We start from the raw sequence: 23,027 nt of genomic DNA, 5'->3' as shown, positions 1-23,027 counted from the left end.
TCTCTCTCTCTCTCTCTCTCTCTCTCTCTCTCTCTCTGTCTCTCTCTTTCTCTCTCTCTCTCTCTCTCTTCCACCTTCCTTCCTTCCCACCTTTCTTCCTTAAACCAAATACTTATCAAGCAGGTATTAATTCCCAGCTTCCGTTTATGGAAAATGACCTTGCTTCCTGTGGGGGCTATAATAACCCATCCCCACCTTACATACAGAAGCATATGTTGAACATGTTTCCTTCCCAATGTTCTATCTTTTTCCCCTTTTTTTGATTAATTTTTTTATTGGATATTTTATTTACATTTCAGATGTTATTCCTTTCCCCATTTCCCCCCTACCCGGAAACTCCCTATCCCATTCCCCCTCCTCCTGCTTCTATGAGGATGTACCCTCACCCACCCACTCCCTCCTCCCCACTCTCGATTTCCCCCACACTGGGGCATCCAGCCTTCACAGAACCAAGGACTTCCTCTCCCACCTATGCTTGACAAGACCATCCTCCCTTACATATACGGCTATACCTATAGGTCCCTCTTCCGGTTAGCATTTGGGTAGGAGACCATCCACTATAGCACAGGAATTCTCCCAGTGCCCACACCCTACAAAGAGGGAGGTTCTCCCTCCTCCAGCAACTACCAACTGCCAGTAGCTCCTTGATGAGGCTTGGGACCTAGTTATTGTCCTCCATCACTTTGTCAGACCTTTTCCTGGCTCGGTCTTGTGCTGGTAACTACAGCTGCTGGGAGTTCACCTTCGCCATAGCTGCATGGAATCCAGAAGGCGGCACACTGCAGCAGTCCTCCCTACCCTCTGGCCCTTACAGTCAGTCTGTCCATCTCTTCTTTACTGATCCCTGAGCCTTGGTAGCGCGGGTGGATGGGTGGGAATGATACAGTTGTCCAGTTTAGGCTAATCAGTGTCTTCACACTTTGCATTTACATCTTTCCCATGACTACTGCATACTGTAAAAGGCAGTACATCTGACCAGTGTTGAGACCAGCCCAGGGCTATGGGTATCAGCATAAATGTTTAGATGTCAGTTTGACAGCATGGCCTCTCGCTATGCTTCCTTTAGACTACTTTTAACTTTCAAGCTCAAGGGCCCCTAGGCTAATACAGAGGTCAGTGCTGCTATGTGCATCGAATGCTTCTTTTCAAAGTGCCTGGATGCTCTGTTTAAACCCTGACATGGAATCTTGGTATGTTGTTATTTCCAAGGAAACTGTGGCTATAGCTTAGTGGCTATTCATTTTGCTAGCCTGTCATTTTTAGGAGGTGTGTGTGGGGGAGGGAGATGTTACCACAATCATTGCCTTAAACTGCTGACTATTTTCATGGCTGATGGGAAATGCTGTCTCTATTAAGTTTCCACTGTTTGTCAAAGGATTTTTTTTTTCTGTTTTGTCCTTGTGGCTGAGTTTCCACACCAGTTGACACCTCCCACTCCAGGGAAGGGATGGGAAAAACATTTTTGTCCCTCTAGTTATGTAAAACGTCTTATATCTCAAGACAACTTTTGTGGGTATTTAATTGATTCAATTTACATATGATTATGCAAAACAGCCTAAGCATTTCACTCAGAACTATATGTCAAGTTTAGAGAGGAAGACACCATGATAATCACCTTGTACTTTGAATCACCTTTTCAAAGTAAAGGGTGACCTCAAGATCTGGAGGGACGGACATGCCTCACACTGCTTCAGAACATTTGTCCCTCCCATTAGCCTCTCTGCAGCCGAAGATCCCACTTTGGGGTCACTGGCAGCTAGATCCTAAGCTCTGAGAATTTCTATTTCATAAGTTTATGCCAATTTTCAATCAGAACTATTTTAGGTTGGTTTTTGTTTTGGTTTGTTTCTTTATTATTATAGTATGGGGTATCCTTTTCCTACCTGTTGGGGAAGGTGACTAGAGAAAGAATCCTTGGATCCTGAGTGAAAAGAAGACAAAGGTTACCAGAGATTAAACCACCATCGTCCTTCCCTTCCCACATCTGTCTCATGCAACCTGGCAGCAGGGATCTCTGTTAGTATTTCACATGCCTCTTGGGAAGTTATTTACTTTGAAAACCATTTCAAAGAATCCCCACTCAATTAAGAAAATTAGGGGAAAGCTTGCATAGTAGGAAACTGTGGAATTGGCCAAGTCATTTTAATTTTAGGAAAAGGATATTGTGATCGAAATCATTATAGCTTGACTCAAACATCAAGACGATTGGAATGAGCTCTCGATGGCTTTGATCGATATATTGTGCAGAAGAAGGTATTGGATTGACAACCGGTGACCTCTGCAAGACAGAAACATGACTGGTGTGCCGTTAGTCATTATGGAAATAGACCACTTAAAAAGGCCTGCTTGTTTCTTTATTGCATATTGATTTGGCCAAGGTGATTAAATTCTAATTGCTAAGGACAAATCACAAAAGCATTTGCCTGAGCAGAGGAATCAAATTAGGGGGTGCTGACCCTTTAATAATCAAGCCATTGGTATTCTTCATAGTTTTCTAAAGATGATACAGGACTGAAAAGCAATTGGGAGGTTCAATGAAGGCCAGGAGCTAGACATTGTCAGAAATAGAAATACAATAATTACGTTCTTTCTGCGCACCTCACTCCAAAAGGCAATGCGCAAAACTCCTGCAAGTCACATTTGAGCATCGAGTGCTCCCACCTTGACTTAGTAACTGAGCTTTTAAGGTCATTTTAAGCCTTCTGAAACCACCAGTAAACATGCAATCTGCTTCTCCTTGTGATTGCGTTGCTCTAAACAGACTATTGGAAACCTGAAAAATCTACACAGAGCAGAAACTCATGTCTCACACTTATGGAGCCTGTGAAGTCCAAGGTCAAGTGACCCAGATCCTAGCAGGGTCCTTCTCTTGTTTCCCCAAGGGGGGGGTGGCGATATGAGTATGAGAACGCATTTGCATGACTGTGCAGGAAGGAAGGGACTGAAATCTAGACTCTATCAAATCCCAATCCAGGTGATAATGACATTCATCCACCCATGAAGCAAAGGCAATAGATACACCTAATTAGTCGCCTATCAAAAGTCTCAACTCTCAGTGTTGCATTGGGAATTAAGGTTTTAATACGTGATCTTTGGGGGCACTGAGACAGATGTTGTAGATATGTAATCCTAGCACTCAAGAGACAGAGGCAGGCATGACTCTCAGTTGGAGGTCAGACTGGTATACAAAGCCCAGTTCCAAGTCAGTCAGATTTCTGTTGTGATACCTTACTTCAAAAACCAAACAAGATCTTGCTGGCAAGACAGGATCATCTGGGAAACATGCTTGCTATGTGCCCTAGTTTGCTTTCTACAGCTGTGATTAAACCACACAATCAAAAACAACTCAGGGAGGAAAAGGTTTATCTGGCTTACTCTTCTACATCACAGTCATTCATTGAGGGAGGTCAGATAATTTACTCCATCTCCACTAGGACTTGATATCTTTTCTGAAACTGTAAGTCAAGATAAGCCCTCCATCTATTGAGTTGCTTCCTGTTGGGCATTTGAGCACAGCAACCTGAAAGGTAACTCATATGTGTGTATGTGTATATGTGCATATATGTATATATGTATAAATGTGTATAGGTATATATGTATATTCACACAGTACTTATATAGGTCAAGTTTAGCAAAGAAGACACTGTGATATCACCTTGCACTTTGAATCACCCTTTCAAGGGAAAGGGTGACTTGAAGATCTGGGGATGCAGGCAACCTCACACTGATTCTTCTGGTGCCTAAGCTTGGCATCAATTTTATCTCAGCTACGCTGATGAAATGGTGATGTACACCTATGAAATGCTGACTCATGTTAAGACAAAACCATTGGGGATATAGACAGAGGTGGAGAAGAACATTTGTCTGGTGAGACTACCTCATGTGACTATGGGTCTGAGGCATCCTGTAGTTTTATACAGGGAAGCCAGAACCCAAGAAAAAGTCTGTGGTGCACTTCTGCCCAAGCCTACAGGTGTGTCCATGGCACAAGTCTCTGTCTGAGTCCAAAGGGCCATGAGCCAGGATACTTGGGATGTAAGTTCTGGCACGTGTCTCAAGATCTAGGAGTAATGCTACTGTCCAAATGTGGGATAAGATGGATGTCTGAGCTCCATTCAAAGGGAGAAGTTCCACGCCTTTGCCATCTTTTTATTCTGTTTGAACCCATGAAATGTTGGATAATGTCCATCTGCTTTGGTGAAGGCTATCTTCTTCACTCTGTTCATCAATTCAAAGATATCTCTCTCTCAGAAATCCCTCATAGAGACACCCAAAACAATTCTGTCCCAGTCAGCTGGGTTTCTTTGTCCAGTCAAACGGATGTAGAATGTTAACACCACATCTTTCTCGACAGGAGTGAGGATGCCCTCACCCTAGGCCAATGGCATGACCTACGAGTGTCTCGCACAGCGAAGAATGGGATCTTACAGGTGGACAAGCAGAAGGTTGTAGAGGGAATGGCTGAGGTAAGAAGGACCCACATGTTCCTCCCAGTGGCTGGTGAGGACTCTGGACCATTGTTTCTGCTGATGTTGGTATAAGTGTAGTATGAAAGGGGCTGCCAGATGGCTCAGTGGGCTAAGGTGCTTACTACCAAGGCTGATAACCTGAGTTTGATTTCCAGAATCCATGGAGTAGGAGAGAACCAGCTCCTGCAAATTGTTCTCTGACCTCCAGACATGTGCTATATTGCATACCATGTATGTAAACACATATGCACACACATACAAATAAATAAATAAATAAATAAATAAATAACCAGCATCATGTTGCATCTGAGTAAATAGATTCTACTAGTGCTGAGTTGACATTCCATTTCTCTTCTAGACAATGATGTCTATTCTAAACGGGAATGACAGCAACAGTATTGACCTCACAGGGCTTTTTATAAGCCTGAGTTATATTTCATTAATACTTAGTGTCTTAGTTAGGGTTTTACTGCTGTGAACAGACACCATGACCATGGAAAGTCTTATAATGACAACATTTGATTGGGGCTGGCTTACAGGTTCAGAGGTTCAGTCCATTATCATCAAGGCGGGAACATGACAGCATCCAGGCAGGCATGGTGCAGGAGGAGCTGAGAGTTCTAGATCGTCATCTGAAGGCTATTAACAGAACACTGACTTCCAGGCAACTATGATGAGGGTCTTAAAGCCCACACCCACAGTGATACACCTACTCCAACAAGGACTCCAAATAGTGCCACTCCCTGGGCCAAGCATATTCAAACCATGACACTTAGTAACCAGGGCAGTTTTAAGAACTTGCTTTCTGCTCTTTTTACCCTGCCCCCCATCAACCTCTGACCTTGTCATCTATATGACATGATAGCTGAGATCACAGACCCAGAAGTATAGGGATGACTTGTTTGGCAAGAACATACTACAAAACCTGATTCCTAAGTCTCAAAAACCGAGCTTCACCGCTCACCAGTGGAGTAAGTTCAGGCTGGTCATCTCACTCATGAGCTTGCATTTTTCTGATTGAATCATTATGCTCAGATCAATGGAGACAATCTTGCTGATGACAGCACACACCTGAGAGTTATTGTGAGACTCGGGAGAACTGCATAAGCAAATCATGGAAGTACCTAGCACATGGTTGGCTCTATGTTGTTTCACTTCTTACTCTCCTTAGCTTAGTTAACACTCTGCTATTATAGATGCCGGGACACTTTTCACTGTAGTTGCTTTTATTTCCAGGGTCACAATCCAAAGGAAAACAAATTAAAGAGGGTATGAGAACAATTTGCACGTAACTCTAGGCTACCTCCTTCTTTGTCAGCAAGAGGGATGGGTCTTCAAAAGCTAGAATAAACTGCTCTCACCCCATTCACAAGACACACTGTAACTCAAAGTCAGAACTTTGATTCAGAGAATATTCCTCTGTTAGTTAACTCCATAGCCTTCTTCCTTTCCTCTAATTGTTTCTTTCAGCTCTGAAATCAGAGACATGGGAGAGATGCTTGGAAGTGTGTGATGATACACACTCTTGGGCCACCTGAATTCCCAGAAGCCCCTGTGTTTCCTTCATGATCATGCATTGAAATAATAGACTATGGTTTAGCTCACTGGTAATGTGCTAGCCTAGGATGGACAGAAATCAGGCCTTAGGTTTCCCCAGCATTACAAACAGTAGGAGCTAAGCTTATAGGTACTCCTAGGGATGAGTGGAGCATGGTCGTCTGTGATCATCTGTCTCCTCTTTACTACCTCTGATCTGATTGATTCCCCTTCTATTTTTCTCTGACTATTGATCTTCCTAAAACTCACAGTCCCTCTTGCTTCAGACTTGCTGACTTTTTGGATCAAGGTCAAAGTCCTAACATGGTTTCTGAGGCTCCACCCTACCTGGTCCTCCAAACCCTGTCTGCTTCTTATAAACCATCCATCTCCAACTTCTTCCAGTTCCACAGTTGCCACTCTTCCTTGGTCAGCTCTCCCAGTCACTATGTCTAGGGTGAGGTAAGAGACCTCCCTGTCCTCAGGCATACTCAAAGGAACCTGGACAGTCCTCACCTGCTCTGATCCCACTTACACGTGGATTTACCCATGTTTTCCACCAGTATAAACCCACTGGGACAAGGACTGGGTCTTTCCTATTTGTTAATGTCTGTCCAGCATTGATACATTGCTTGAGCACAGTAAGCAGGTGCCTAATCATGTTTGTTAAATGACTTAATGATGCTACTATTTGTACTTATTTTATCACAAACATATCTTTTAAAGTACTTATGTATATGAGTACCTGTGTATGTGTGACTATATGTGCTTCTGTGTATGTGCACACACACACACACCTATGCATGGGGCAGGGGTTCAGAAGAGGGTGATGGATCTCTCATAGGCATTTGAGAAATACCTGGCTTGTTACATGGTTACTGTGGCCTGAACTCTGGTCCTCAGGATTGTTCCACAAGCACTCTTAACCACTGAGCAATCTTTCCAACTCCAAGAACACTATCTTGTGTTTCTTAAAGTGTGTGGATGCCCAGCAATCTCAGGTTTTGGTTTGTTTCTGTTGCTATCTTAGGATAGCTTCACATTTTGCTTATGGGTTATATAGAGTGAGCTTAGACATTAACTGTAATACACATGTTGCTACCCAAGATGCAAGGGAGAAGAATGACAGGTTCCCCAAGAACTGGGAGGATGAAAAAATTTTCTTGCCAAAACATTTATTTGATCACAAGAATCCCAACCCTATGCCTTCCCTTAGTCCTTTGTCTTGGTGAAGTGGTATCCATGCCCTTCCCAAATAGAGCAGTAGGCCCGTATTCGAATGCTGATGATGCACTCAGCTTTGGGCAAAGTCTAAATACAGAGCACCTCTGCCTTCCTAATAGGCTAGAGTGTCAGCAACTACTCTAGAATACCATTGATATATAACGAAAAGCTAGTCCTCACTCATGCACATGGCCACCAATGGCTAGCTGCAGCTTCTACTTATGATCTATACTGAAGGAAGAAGAGAGAAGAAAGGGTATAGAGACCCCCTTCCAAGATCTGAAATCCTCTGCCCAGAGGGCTTTGTTGCTTTTTCTGCTCCACGATCTCAATGGCGCTCCACTGATTGGAAGCGGTTTTCCCAAGTAGAGAAAGGCACTGCTCACCAGTCGGCAGTGATGTAGTCTGTACACACAATGGGATGCTTCTGAGATTTGGACATTATGATCTATTTATACACAATAAAATTAAGTCTCAGGGAAGCTAGGAAACTTCCTGACATTCAAGGTCAGTCACCTCAAAAACCAAGGTGAGGGTCCAGCCAATGCACGGCCAGGTTACTATGATGGCTCCCAAGACTATTGTCAGCATCTGTCCTGATGTTAGTCTGTTACATGCTTTTCTTTATGCCTTGACAGGGAGGCTTCACTCAGATTAAGTGTAATACGGACATTTTTATTGGCGGAGTCCCAAATTACGATGATGTCAAGAAGAACTCAGGTGTCCTCCATCCATTTAGTGGGAGCATCCAGAAGGTATACTTTCACTTCCTTGTGCTTGATATCTCTCTGACTGTACATAGTGTTAAATGTTATAATCGGTGTTATCTTCTGTGTCTCTGGAGAAGGGTTTGAGAAAATGTCAAAATGCTTATGATCTTATTTTTTAACAATTACATTCTAGATTCCCAAACACCTGCTCCTGGATTTCTGTATAGAATGATTCTATGAAGTCAAGGTGAATTTTTTTTTAAGAAAAAAAAAATTCCTAAATTTTCTAGGACTCTCGGGAGAGATAACTGATACCGGGATGCCACAGACACCTGTGTAGCCAGGGAAGGGGCGGGCAGAGGAGGCGAGGAAGCTCCCTGTTCTTAGGCTTTCTCTGTGTTACGATGTCCTTTGCTCCATGTAAGAGCCAACTGCTCTTTCCACCCACCCACGAGCAGTTGTTCCTCATCAATCATACAACCCAGCTCTCAGATTACAGAAGCATGATCCAGAAGGGTGAAGATGAAAGAACTGCTTGGCCAGTGGAAGATATTGACCCCACTCTCATGTCTCCTATTCATTCTCTTGGGGAGGCTCAAGATCCCTTGGGCCGTGACCTTGTGCTCCTTGGCTACAGACACGCAGTGTGACTCAGAGCCCAGACTTGAAGGGCTGCCTGCATGGAAGAAAAGTGAACTTGGACCCTGGGTTAGCCTCATCTTGTTTCCCTTTAGTGATGAAGGGTAGTGTGGGGACCAAGGTAGGACTCATAACCAAGAGAGTAAAAGATGAAGGAGTGGTGACACCGAAAGACAGTGCTGTTGTAATTTGAAGACTGTCCCCGGGAAAGGCCCCCAGTGTGTGTCCTCATATCTCACTGCTAGTTCAGAAAAAGTCCGGCCAGCATTTGCTTGCTCTCACACATGTCTTTTGTTGATAAGACACAGTGTCATCATCATCCCAGGTCAGACCTTGGTTCCCCACAAGAGGCATTGGTCACATTTTCACATAGATCATAGGTTTGAGGTGTGAAAAGCTTACCCATATGTCCCTCCATCCTCAAGCTTTGCCTCCGGCTCACAGAACACACAGCCCTTCTCTCCTGTCCTCTAGAAAGGCTGTCCTTCCCTTCCTGACTGAGACACTGGTTGTGCCAGGGCCAGCAGGAAACAAATGCAGGGCTTGTATTGGTGGGGCACAATCTGGTGGGGTTTGTATTTTTCACCTGCCGAGTGAAAAGAGGGAGATACAAAAAGGTTCTTCACTAGTGGCTTCTCCAATTCAGGACCTGGACAGGTTTTTTTTTTTTTTTTCCAAACTCTCAACACTATCTAAAGGTGAGGTATATCTTTGGAAATGAAGGTAGATTCCCAGTAGAAAGCTCCTCTGCTAACCTCTTTTAACATCCTGGACAATAGAGGATCCCTCAGGGTGTTTCTTCTGTTAGTTGGAAAGCCAGGATCTCAGTGTACATGGTCATTCTTCGTTCTAAGTCAGGGCTAAAAATCTTGGAAAGAGGTAAGTCACCAAATAATAGAATATATTCCCAGAATATATTACTCTGCCTAGAGCCATTTGTCAGGAAAGACAGAGCAGGACTCGCCACCCTAGGAGGATATGTATGGTGGAGTAGAGAGGGAGCCTGGGCTTTGCTGTACTTCTATAGAGGATGTGGGAAGAGAGGAAACTCAGTAATGTCGAAGAAGAAAGACAAGAGGAGTGGGTGGGAGACTTGGTGAGGGCCAGGTGCTGATTTAGGGAATATCACGAAATATACTAGAAAATTGACCTACAGGAATATGGGTGAGGGGTCACTTATAGATGCAGAAATCACCCCCAAACAGTTATATCATTAAAGCCTACTCTAGCATGGCTGACAACTCACACAAGCTGGAAACCTGGATCACAAAGTGTGGCTTACAGGTTGCTTAACAAGTTGGAATTTCCTTTCCCAGCGGATCCTCTTCTATGTAGTTTGCCTGGTCTCTGCTCCTTCCAAGTTATTGGCCTATCTCTGTCTCTTCTGGGATGCTAGACCTGGGTATCTTCCAAGAACTGCAAAGGTCTGAGAGTCTGAGAGTGTCTCTCAGCAGACTTTACTGTTTATATACTCTTGGGAGGAGGAGCCCTAGAGGTCAGTTTCAGAGACTTCTTGAAGCTATTTTGAGTTGTTTACGTCCAGTCTTGTGTGTCCCCGGCAGAGGTAATTGATCAGGATGGAAGGCTCTCTTCTCCAGCTTCCAGGTACCACACTCAATGCTTTTAAAGGATCCGTCTTCAGATCTCCTTTCTATGTTAACCTCCTTCGCTACATGTAACTTGGCTTTGTAAACTGCACGCTTGTTTTTCAAGTTTTGTAATGTCTTTGTGTTTCTCTATCCAAAGATCATCCTAAATGACCGGACCATCCATGTGAAACACGACTTTACATCTGGCGTGAATGTGGAGAATGCAGCCCACCCCTGTGTGGAGGCCCCCTGTGCCCACGGGGGCAGCTGTCGGCCCAGGAAAGAGGGTTATGAGTGTGACTGTCCCTTGGGCTACGAAGGCCTGAACTGCCAGAAAGGTACATTTAGGGTCTTAGCTTTGCTTCTTGGAGGGCATGGAAACCACAGACTGAATTATGGGGATTATTCTTTTTTGTTTTTTTTTTTTCCCCATGATACTGGGACTTGAACCCATAGCTTAACCTATGTTCAGCAAACACTCTGTCACTGAATTATATACCCTGCCCTTTCTGTAACTTCTTATTTTGAACATGTCACTAAGTTGCCCAGACTAGCCTTGAACTCATCTATAGCCCAGAAAGGCCTTGAATTTACAAACCTATTTCCTCAACCTTCCAAGAAGCTGGGATTACAGACCTGTGCCATGAGGGTGTGTGAGACCAGTACTTTTAAAGGGATCATTGGTAATACAGGTACAGCTATATGGTTCATTTTTATTGACAACTTCAGTAACATGTATATGAGATAGCCATTGTATCATATAACGTACTATAATGGCTTAAGGAGTGTTCAGTCAGAAAATATCTCTGTTCAAGTAGGTAAATGGTGTCTCTATTCCCTGCCCTGACTCTTCCCTAAGAAACCTCTTATAGGCTCTCTTCTAAAAGATTAACCTGGACACAACAAAGACTTAAGGATTGATGCATTTGAGCTACCCCAAAAACATCCTGGCAAAGGAATACCTTTGCTTATGTACTGATAAACATTTGGCTGCCTTAGAGAGAAATGTTGCCCAAACACAGAAAAAGAGGAACAAGACTTTAATTCTCCAGACTAAGGTATGCACACTATACTGAACCAGTCTGCCCCAAATGTTCTCAGTTATGAAAAGGGAATGACCATATGAAGAGTATCTACCACCAGGGACTGCAGTATAAACTAAACGAGGGAGTGCATAGAAGCATTTAAGAGGGGACCCGCTGATCACTGCATTGATACTAGCCACTATTAATACTGGTGAGAGGAATAAGCTCCCCTAGCGGATGCTGTAAGCTTCCGTCAGGCCCTGACTGAAAGGTTGGGAAGGCCACAAACCACAGACTCTACTTGCCCCTTACTGTACCTACTTAAGGGAAGCAGAAGCCATGGTCTTGGCATCTAGAAGTGGCCTCTGTGTACCTGTTCATATATGCCCATGTGTGGTTGCATAAACCACTATGTTTCTACCACAAGAATGACCCACCTGCCCCAGAGCTAGTTTTTGACTAAAGCAAACAGCCCTGAAAGAAAACAAGTCAATGAATCTGTGAAAGAACCCTCGTTTTCTTTCTCACGGTTTTTCTTGTCACAGATGCCTGATTTTTACCAAAGGAAGAAAACCCTAAATTTTATAGGGAGACGTTTTGTACATGAGGTGGTAGAGGAATTCCTTGAAGCAGCCATGGAAAATATAAAAGATGCCAAACTTGGTAGCTAAACAGCTCCGTAGTGCTTGTGACATTTAAATAGCTTCTCGGGTTTGTCTGAGAGAGCATGGCATACTTTTCTTGTTCTAAGTAATAAAGAGTATTTTTATACTGTTTATGAACCTCAAATTGTAGCAGGTACATTGTTATGGACCAATTAAAAGATGAGCCTTGAAGGAGTATCTAATTCAGATTCAGAAGTAGCCTATGCCTTCAGAAACTTGAGTTTGGAGTCAGGGGAGATAGCTCAGTTGGTAAAAGTATTTGCTATGGAAACATAAAGACCTGAGTTCAACTCCCCAGTACCCATGTAAAAAGCCTGCTGTGACAGCATGTGCCTTAAAATCCCAGGGCAAGGAAGGTGGGGAAAGGGAAATACTGGGGCTCATAAGCCAGCTAGTCTTGAGGAATCAGTAAACTCAGGGCTCAAAAAGAGATCCTGTGCCATAAGTAAATAAGTAAAGAAATGGTGGAGAGTGACTGAGGAAGACACTTGATATTGTTTCCCACACACATATATAGACATGTGTGCATGGATCAGTATGAACTCTTAGATATGTATGTAGGTGTGTGCACATAAACACATACACATATCATACACTGAAGAATGAAACTCGAATTTGGGGCTCATTCTTCAGTATTGGCCCCTAAGTCTGACGGGTTGAAGTAAACTTGTCAAGCTTGCTTCCGACATTGACCGTCTAAATATAAGGTCTGGGCTTATATGAACACGTAGTGTTGGGAATTAAAGAAAGAAGGAAGGGGCATCTTATGATCTTGTTAGCCCTGTGTTCTGTTACAGAACTTTGTGTGGATTGGATATGAAGTGTTCGTGTAGTGGCTCTGGGACTCTAGGCTCGTGTTCTGTGAATTATAGATCTCTCTAGAATGGCAAGACCTGGACAGGAGCCAAGGGAGTGAGCCATGGCAGGGAGCACATGGCTCTTCTGGACCATCGGGCTAGAAGTTGATAAACCACCCACCACTCTGCATGTTGCCCTAGTATCCTTGCCAGCTCTGAAATGAAAATACTGTTTAGGAAATGAAAACTTTGCAAAGACCAGGAAGGCTCATGTATGGGAGGAATCGCCTACATTCTGTATCTCCTTTCCTGTGGCAATGACTTGGGAGGATTAAAGGGGCTCTGTGACAGTTTCTTCAGTTTGCAATGGACACCGTAACTATGGATGGTATCCTGCATGTTGCTAGGATGTTGGGCATCTTCTCCATTGAAAGGGTTGGGAAGAAAGGCAAGGGAAATCGGCAGTGATCATATTCTTAGAGAGAGACAACACTGAGACACTGAAGGCTGGCCAGATCCAAAGCTAGAAAGACCAAGAATGCTTGGAAACCCTCTGCGGTTGTCAGGGAGAATCCTGCCTCAATTGGCAAAGGACTCCTTCCAGCTGGAGCTTTTCCTACTTCATAATAAAAGTATGCTTCAAAAGCAACAATCTGCTCTAAATTCCATGCAGAAGGAATAACTAGTTTGGTTTTTTTGTTTTATTTTGCCAGGAGTTTGTGTATGTGTGTGTGTATTCTTGCCTATGATATTTTTTCTTCGACCTGGTCTTTCTGTGTAGCTGTGGCTGGCCTGGTATTCACTCTGTAGTACATGGTGACCTTGAATTTAGTGACACTCCTCTTGCCTCAGCTTCTCAAGTGCTAGCATTACATGTATATCCTCTGTTTATTGTTGTTGTTGTTGTTACTCAAAGGTGCAGACTACTGAGTTTAGACCCAGAACCAGACCTCACTAAAGCCACTCTAAGAGCACTTCCTTCAAGAGGAAGGTAATTTTTCTCCATCATTGCTCTGCTACCTTGGGGCTTTAGTCAGAACGTCTGACACTTCTCCTTATCATTTGATGTCATAGGAAAGTGGGGTGAGAAAAAAATTCCAAACCTGTGAGGCCCAAGACCATATGGAGAGTACACACACATACATGCATGCACATACATGCACATCTACATTCTTGCACATCCACATTTGTACAAATACACACACACGCACACGCACACGCACACGCACACGCACACGCACCCTATAATTTCTCCATAACGTTTGCAGCTGCACAGAATCAAGTCTCACGGCCTCAACCTCAGACTCCATGGAGCTAGGGGGAGCTAGAGGCCCGCAGCTCCACCCATCACTTCCAGAAGTCAACAAAACCATACGGCTAGGTTTCACTGGTCTCCTCGCCGCTGATGTGAATACGCCCAGTTTGAGAAATCTTTTCCCGCCAAACTGCAGTGCCTCTTGCAATACTACAGCCCCGCCTCATCTCAAGAGGGATGTCAGAGGCTAACGTCCAGTACCGTTTCCATCACAGAACCTCTCCTACCTTCCTTCTCCTTCTCATCACACTCTCATCCACCTAGGCTCTCGGCCCCTCCAGCAGCCCATGTCTAAGTAAGTTGTCAAGAGTTTAGAGCTGAGCCTTTCAATGTGTCTGGAAAGGGTTTCAAGGTCTACTAATCACTGATTTGTGCATGGCGTTCCCCCTTCTCAGCCTCCTTGACACTTACAAACACATGCTTCCACATGCACAGGCTGGAGCTGGGGCCTGTGGTCAAATAAATGTGGATAAATATGAGTTAAACAGTTAACAGCTGTTAATCCAATATACAGTTCTTGCCTCTAAAGGAATGAGAAATGTTATATATACATATACATATATATATTCATTATTATATGTAATATTATATATAGTTTATTCTGGGGCTAAAAGTGACATTACCCAGGAACACAGGCTCAGGTTGCTCAAAATATATCCTATTCCAATGTACTAATGGTTTCATGAGTTATTTATAGTTACAGGGGAAAAAAAAATAAATCAAGGCATTATTAAAATTTATTGGTGGGAGTATCAGATAGGTAGGTTACAGGAAAGCAGGGATATTTATGTTATAGATTTCAGATGCTATCCGATGATATTTTTAGCTTCTAGCTTGGTGGAAACTAGTGCTCTGTTTTAATGCATCACAAGGTTTCATGTGATAGTCACTAAAATGTTAGGTCAGACACAGAGGGTAGACAACGGGTGGCAATTAATAAAGATAGCCCAAGACAGTTTGTCTCTGGCTTTACAACATTTCAGTTCTCCACAATCAGAAGTTCTGATCTGTCAATCAGCCTTGCAGAATCTTTCACAAGGGTACCTTTTTATTTTTTTTTGGGGGGGGGAGACCCTCAGTTCACTCAGCTCACTCTTCTACAGGAATTCTAAGAGCCTTTGCTTTGCTGTATTCGGAGTGCCTTATGGGTGAGCACAAGGCACAGTTGTTTTTCCTGGGGTTCACCCATCTCCATAAGCAAACAAGAAAATAACTTGTTAGCTGTGATTCCTTCATTCCTGAGAACAGCCTGAACTCAGGTGGTGCAGAGTCAGGCAGGCCACTAGGTGGAGACATTTCTCCATAGCAGGTGCACTGTTAGCCACTACACTAAGTGTACAACCTTGGAGGCGAAGCCTGAGCCTAGGGCCTAGCATTCCTGAGCAAGGCTGGGTCTTCAAAGATCCTTCTTCCCTGAGCAATGCTGATCTAACACTCGTTCAGCACTTGGGATACTTTATGCAGAACTTAGCAGATTTGTATATTGCTATAGGTGATCATAGATGATTTTAAAAATATTTTTATTTGCTTCATTGTATAGAAAAATAGCTTCAGTAGATATAAACCACACTTTGAAAAGACTATTCATAAAAACATGTTCCTAAAACATGTAAGTCATGCATGCAGCTGGGGATTCATTTTCTTAGGATGGTACATCATTAAACACTGGGAAAATGGGTATGTTTGAGCCACACTAGCCTTTAGTTAGTTGCAGGGCTAGTTGGATGGACAAAGAGTTTGTCTATATATGTATCATACCTGCTATGATTGGGTTGTATAGACTTTATCCAAAATGCTTGAGACCAAAAAACATTCCCAGTTACAGATTTACCTTTCTTAGAGTTTGGAATATATATGTATATATACATATATATAAGGAGATACCCTGAGGATGGGACTCAAATCTAAATATGAGGTTTATTTGTGATTCCAATATACATTCTCTTCTGTAGAACCTGGAAGCAATTTTCTGCAGCATTTTTAGTGTACCCACCTTTTTGACTGACCTGCACCACAGTCTTGGGTGTGAACTTTTCCAGATGTCACCATTCAAAACGCTTCAGTTTGAATTCAGGGATTGGATGTATAAAGTAAACTGCCCTTGAAGGGTGTACTCACCCTGAGAGCTAACCAGCTGATGAGCCTGGTCATTCCCTGGCACTGAGGTGTATCCAGAAGCAATGCTACCTACCAGCCATGTGGGTGTTGAGACAGTGAGTCCATGACACCTCCTCATCGTCCTCTCTGTCTCACTCCATGAATGTGTTGAGAGAGCTGTCCTTCCAACTCTTCATCAAAAACTTTACATCTCTCAAATGGCTGGTTCTCTTGGGTAGGGGCGTATGGAGCTTGCATGTGGAAATTCCATTCTTCACTGGCAGTTTTTGCACCACCTGAGGGCACGTGCCTTAGCAAACGGATGTGAGGGAACGGCAAAGCATTTTCATTAGTACATGAGTCAGGCCACTGGCACAAAAGAATGAGCACAGGAAAGGCTTGGTCTGAAGGTTAGGTTAAAGTATAAACATGTTTACAATAAAACTTAAACCATGAAGGTTGGGAAATGAGCTCGGTAGTCTCTTCTGAAACGCGTGTGTTTTGAATGGACACAGCTTTTTACCTGCATGCCTTCGTGCGCTGACTAACTTGAGGGCATTGTCGTGGTGCTCAATGGCGTGGTCTCTGGAGAATGCTTTGCCCTTACTTAATCACAAGAAAGCTTGGTTTCCAGAATCCAGCAAAGGGCAGTGAGGGAGCATGTGACTGGTTGGATCCTTCCTTGATTGTGTGCAGCTGAAAGACCACTGACAGGCAGCAGGTAGCAAGCCATTGTTCAAGGCATAGTAGAAAGGTGGGTTGAAGGAGGTGCGTTGGGAGCTTATGATAAATGTCTCTAGTTCTCTGCCACCCTCAAGTGCAATAAACTTAAAGTGAACAACACCAGCCATGCTCTGAAGAAACAACCAGGGCTTCTTGCAGCAGCCTGTTCACCATTCTATGCTAGATCTTCACAAGGCTTTGTGAAGCAGGCGAGCCCGGTTCCCAGTGATGTGTAGAGTAGAATGTCTGTGAGTGCTGACTCTCTTTTTCTCTTTCATGCTGGCACCTGGCAGAGTGTGGGAACTACTGTCTCAATAGTAAGTACAGTAAGGCCTGGAAGAGGCTGAACTGCTGGTGTTCCTGCCAGAGCCTGCCAGCTTTGGCCAGGCCATGAGCACAGTGCAGCCAAACGGCAGGCAGAAGGGAAATGGGGAGAGCAGGAGTGGGCATTAGACACACCAACCAAGGTACCAGGGATCTGCCTTCCAGGGTGGGCACCAAAGCTGGCTTTTCTTAGAGAAAGTATCTCAGAGAATACTGAGGTACGCAGTCTAGCAGGCAGGCAGCTAAACTTCACTCGACAGACAGACACCTCCTGGGGCTCTGTTTGCAGAGCAGACTTGTGACAAACACAGCGTGATCATTTCAAGAAGTCCAAAGAGAATGATGTCTGTTGGCCACAGGCCCACAGACAGGGCCAACAACAAAAGCGATGGGTTCTGGCTGTACCTCTTACCCTGGAGTGAGCAGGACCCACTGGGGCCTTCTTGGTTATGTTTAGCCCAGGGTTAGACTCCTATGCCACACAGCTTGGGCACTCTCCTCCTGCTTCCTTACCAAGCACACGGTTCCTGAAATAAGGGACTGGCCCCTCTAACAAGAGCTCCTGGCCCCTCCACTTTTTTCTCTCCACCCCTTCCTCTTCTTCCACCTTGCACCCTCCACCCCTACTCCAACAGTGCTGCTCCGAGTTCTGGGAGCTCATCCCTCTGGTCCTTGCTTCTCCTCTGTTTTTCCAGTCCACAGTGTCTCCACTTTCCCGGCCCATGGCTGTCTATCCACTAACCTTTCTCTCTCATTCTCTTTGTATGTTTAAGAGTCAAATTGAAACTCTCTCACTGCTCACAATCAAACGATAGATTTCCCTTCCTGGGTGTGGAGTCCTTAGGCAACGTCTTCCTTGCATCAACACGTGTGTTCTCGGAGCTATAACTGTCTCATAAGCCAGTTATTCTCTCGTTTTACATACTTTTTTTTTTGTCAATGTGAGATCTACTCTACCTTGGTTTATTTAAGCTGTTATTTCTGTATTTTTCCAAAGAGGAAAGGTGGGTAATATGGTCATTTCTGTAGCAGAAATCCCCTCCACACACCCTAGTGTGTGACACCACACACGCCTGTTCGTTTGATGTATATGAAAGGGTGATTCCTCAGGATGACCAAGGGACGGGAAATGGGGAGGAAGGAAATTGGCTTCTCAAATACTGGAAAGTAGGAGGTGGGCAGGAGCCAAAATGAGGCAAGCCACTCTGGCTCATGGTCTATCAGAGTCCTAGCTGGGGGGGATTGGCTTTTATTGTCTCTCGTTTGCCTTATTCTGATATGGGAAGAGCCAGGCCTACCCTGTTTCTTGTGCTTCTGCCATGAGTCTGGAGTGAGGGCTTCATCAGGTCTCACCCAGGACGATTTACTGGATCTTCTGAAGGAAGAGTCAAAAGCTCACTCACTGCACTTCTCAGTCGCTCATATCAGAGCTGGGGGCTTTGGAAGATGATTCCCAGATAAAGAACCCCACTGGGCCCTGTTTGGGGATGACTTTCTCTGCCTCCTTTGGCAAAACTCTGGGGTTATCCCCAGCTGCTCTCCACATGGCTCCGGCTCTCCTCCAGCTTCCAAGAGGCGCTGGGGACAGTTCAAGTTTCAGCACATTGCAAAGCCTTTTCTGCAGAGTGCCAAGGCTGGTGACAGTGGCTGCCAGGCACTGCGGAAAGGAGCGAGGGGCAAAACCCCTGCCAGGCCACTGGGCTAGGCTGCCATGAGCTAGGCCAAGCACATGCACAGCCAAGAGGAAGGGGCTGACAAGCTGTCAAGTAGCACATTCCACAGATAGCTTCCCTGACGAGTGTGAGTGCCGAAGTCAAAGGGTGAGTGTGTGTGTGTGTGTGCGCGCGCGTATGTCTTATAACCTCCATTTTCTGTTCTGTCTCAGCTATTACAGAAGCCATAGAGATCCCACAGTTCATCGGCCGCAGTTACCTGATGTATGACAACCCAAACATCCTCAAGAGGTAACGAGCCCTTGCAGCATCTTGCTTATTCCCTAGATGTCAGTTTCTTAATATCACTCCCTGAGTTTATCCTAATCGGCTATGCCAGATGATAATTCTCCCCATGGGCTGGCGGTGGGGGTAGGGGGGAGATCATGAAATAAACATAGAAACAAGAACAAAACAAATAAACTAAACTCAAAGGCATTAGTTTTCCAAACAACCCCCATTCTAAGCTCTCCCGATCCTTTTCTGGTCAAAGGGCCTGGAAGAATGTCACTTGCCCCTGGGGTTTCCAGTGTTCCCGTTTGAGAGGCAGAAGGAATTGGATAATCCTAAAGCTGGAGTGTGATCGCATCAGACACCCCCACCTCTGACCTTAGAGGGGGTTCTCAGCTCTCTGTTATTCTGTGCCATAGACTGCAGATCTGCCTGGAGCCAGTTATGGAAGGGTTCAGCTGCTCCTAACCAAATAGCTCAGAGCCACTTCCTGCCAGGCCAGTCTTTATGTCTTCAAAGGTCCACTGTCCTCCTGAGGTTCTGCCCTGTATAGTGAAGATCGCTCACTTCTTGCTGAAGACAGAAGAGTGCGATAGAAAGACAGAAGGCATGATACAAATGCTCAAGTTACAGCTCTTGTTCCCTGGGGGCAGGGCTGGGTTAGAATCTCAAGTGGCCTGTATACGTGGCAAGGATTGAGGTTGGCTCTTAAAGCACCCCTCCACTCAGCCAGGCTTGTTGTTGGCAACTTCGGTTTGTCCCCCAGTCCTTTGACATTGGAGATGTTCATCCATCTTTAATCACCAGAAAAATTGTTTTAGAATTTTTCTTCCCCTTCAGTTGGGGTGCATACCAATAGGAAAAACAAACAAATGAACAACTAAACAAAAAAACAAATCCTTAAAGCCACCCTGCTTTAGGATAGAACTTTGAGTAGTGAGAAGCAAGACTAATTGAAACATCTTTTACTGGGTTGTTTGGCCTGACTGTAGGCCTAGCAGACTATTGTAGAGGTTTGAATAAGGATGGCCACCGGTCGACTCGTATACTTGAATGTCTGGTTCCCAGTTGACGGGCTGTTTAGGAAGGATTAAGAGGCATGGTCTTGTGGGAGGAGATAGACCTGGCTTCACTTCCTTAATCACAGCTTCTGTTTGTTGCCTTGGAATGAGGACTGAGATGAGAAGCATCCCCAGACAAGGTGTGCCCTTTTCTGCCTTGGACTCTTTCCTATCAATGATCAAAGGTCATTCAGCGCCCCCAAAGCAGAGCATTATGAAAGGAGTCCGAGTCTTCATCTGCTAATGCTTAGCCAGAGGCCGCCAGCCTAAGGGAGCTAGAGCTGAGGTGGCAGGATAGATAGAGAAGACTCAAGTTAGAGCAGCTCTTCGGAGCACGTGCATGGACGTGTGTGGATAGGCGTGTACACACACGTGTGTGGATAGGCGCATGCACACCTGTGTGAAGGCATACAAATAAAAAGTGTCCATGACCTATTTCAATTTAATGCCTTTAAGGGGATCAAGTAACATATAACTCAGCTTAAAATGTCCTAAACTGGAAGAGGATTTAGGATAACAAGGACAGCCCGCATACAGCTGGGCTGATCAATCCAGAGAAACGGCAGCATCCTCAAAGACCCCCAAATCTCATCCATGTTTGCCACAGTACCTTCAGCATACTCCTTAGCTGCACACAGGACACTCAGGAGATGAATATCAAACTGGGCAATGTCCTAGAGAAGTAAAAAGGACTCTCACTGGAGAGAAGAAAGCTTCGGCAGAGTCCTCCTGGTAAATCAGACAAGAACTTATTTATCTGTTCATTCTTAAACTAAGCATTGATAAGAGAAACCAAATTGGCTTGACAGCCCTTATCGGCAAGGGAGCAAAGGAGCATGACTTGGTCAGAGACCAGCCGGTTCTTAAAGAACTGTCCAGGGTTGGCTCTGTAGCTGACCTGGTGGTTCTCTGGATGAGGAAGACAAGCTTGATGCCTTCCTCTTTAAATCCGGCTGTGGTAAGCCTACACAGAAGCCTGATTCCCTTTTCCCAGCATGTACAATTGAATGCACTGTACAGCTCTGAACTTAGGCATGAGGGAGACAGAGCTATGATACCACTAATGGAAGAGTGGAAAGGAAAACACTTTCTCTCTGCTCTTCTTACCAGAACGGGTAAGAAAAAAGAAAAAAAAAGAACTCTCTATGCCCCTTGCTCTAGTATGTTACTACTGTGTAGGTCCCACCTGCAGACTCGGACCCACGGAAGTGTTGCCGGCCAGCTTGTGAGAATCTGAAAATCTAAACTCCAGGAGCCTTGGCTTTAGGTTTGAGTGGTGCTTTGCTAATGGGAATATTAACTTGTATTTCTTCCTGCCTTACCTTTTGCTGGAGACCCTCAGGCCACATCAGATAAATGCTGATAATTTTAGCCAGATGAGTTTCTAAAGTAGCCTTAGGAGCTGATGGGCACACAGAAGCCCAGGGGCCTCTTCCCAGAAATACACACAACCCAGAAGTCGTCTTGCTTGGTGTCCACTGTCCTCATAGCTCTGTCATGGACCCTTCTAAGACCAACAGCTGCTCCATCAGGTCACTTCTTTTGAGTCCCCTAGGCCTTGTCTATCCCCACCCCCTACCCCCACTCCAGAAGTGTCCCAAGGACAATCACTGCTTCCCATGCTGGCCTTCCACGGCCATGATTACAGCCCAGAGAAACTTCTGATTTGAGCCTTGTGACAATTAGGAAGCCCACTTTCTACTGCAAGACTGAGGGTCAGCTCCCCAAGAGCCATTAAGTAATAGGGAGGAGAAGAGAAAGTCTAGTGCATAAAAGCCACCTGCCTGGGACTGTGACATTGTCCATAGTCTTGCTTCATAAGTGCCCCATTGTAGGGCAGACACTGCTGCTCAGTGAGCATCCAGAACATCCGTGAGTGGGGAGACTAGCAGGGGTGATGCTCCTTCGACTAGCTGAGTCTAAGCAGATGCAGAGATGCCAGATTATCTGCACACCTGGTTGCTTAGCGAAGGCAAGCAGGGATGACTCAAAACAGGTGTTGGTAGTTGATCTCACGGACTGGATCGTGCATTTCCTCCAGGGTGTCTGGATCAAGGTCAAACGCCTTCATGAGGTTTAAGACAACAGCCAAGGACGGCCTTTTGCTGTGGAGGGGAGACAGCCCCATGAGACCTAACAGTGACTTCATTTCCCTGGGTCTTCGGGATGGAGCCTTGGTATTCAGGTAACTTCCACCCAAACTGCCGTCAGTAGCATCTTGAAGTTGTTTTTCTCAAACAGTGCAGCAGTGTAGGGATGCAGGAGTCAGTCCAAACACACTCAACTGGAGTTGACAAGAGCTGAAGGCTCCAGCCTCATTCCAGTCCCCTGATCTTTTTTTTTTTTTTTCCAATATTGACATCTATGCCCATGAGGGAAATTTACACCACTCTCCATTTTTGCCAATTCTAAGTTTTATTAGACTTCTGTCATACTCCTTTGTCTATATATCACCTCTCATTGTGTTCAGGCAGTGGTGACACTGTGGGGTAGCTCCAAAAAATGCTATTTGGCAAAGTCTCTATAGTTACTACCTGGCCCTCTGTAGAGCAATTCTGTGCCTCTTGTCTACTGTGTCCCTTCTGTATGCTTTCCACTTGTAAACTAGAAGACCTGGAAGTGATAGTGGCCAACTTGGGAAGATCTGAAAATCTAAACTCCAGGAACCTTGGCTTTAAGTTCCATCTGCTTCACCTTAGCTACAAAGCCTGAGGGTCTATGCTGCTTCGTGATGTTCTGCTACAAGGAGGAGAGCCAGACTCTTGTCTCTAGAGAGCAACCCCACACCGGATTTTTGTAAATACTTTAATGGGATTAATAAGGCCATCTCAGAAGCACTTATTCTCTCTCTCTCTCTCTCTCTCTCTCTCTCTCTCTCTCTCTCTCTGTCTCTCTCTCTCTCTCTCCCTC

The 23,027-nt window shown here is 44.8% G+C and overlaps 1 protein-coding gene across 3 annotated transcripts in view; it reads left to right on the top strand.

The window, feature by feature from the left end:
- The window catches only part of Egflam (EGF like, fibronectin type III and laminin G domains), a 178,363-nt gene that overhangs the window by 142,578 nt on the left and 12,758 nt on the right, over window positions 1–23,027 (top strand). For 2 of the 3 annotated variants that reach the window (XM_028767595.1, XM_028767593.1), the window contains exons 15-20: window positions 4,355–4,466; window positions 7,868–7,984; window positions 10,325–10,505; window positions 17,083–17,106; window positions 18,999–19,077; window positions 22,159–22,302. In XM_028767595.1, coding sequence (XP_028623428.1) covers window positions 4,355–4,466; window positions 7,868–7,984; window positions 10,325–10,505; window positions 17,083–17,106; window positions 18,999–19,077; window positions 22,159–22,302 — 657 coding nt within the window. The remainder of the gene's footprint in view (window positions 1–4,354; window positions 4,467–7,867; window positions 7,985–10,324; window positions 10,506–17,082; window positions 17,107–18,998; window positions 19,078–22,158; window positions 22,303–23,027) is intronic. The other variant, XM_028767594.1, reaches the window with a different exon arrangement.

Source organism: Grammomys surdaster, unplaced genomic scaffold (genome assembly GCF_004785775.1).
Source record: "Grammomys surdaster isolate TR1022 unplaced genomic scaffold, NIH_TR_1.0 174, whole genome shotgun sequence".
In the NCBI taxonomy this organism is placed as follows: Eukaryota; Metazoa; Chordata; class Mammalia; order Rodentia; family Muridae; genus Grammomys; species Grammomys surdaster.
Note: the sequence above shows the minus strand (reverse complement) of the source record. Positions and strands in the feature narration are given on the sequence as shown.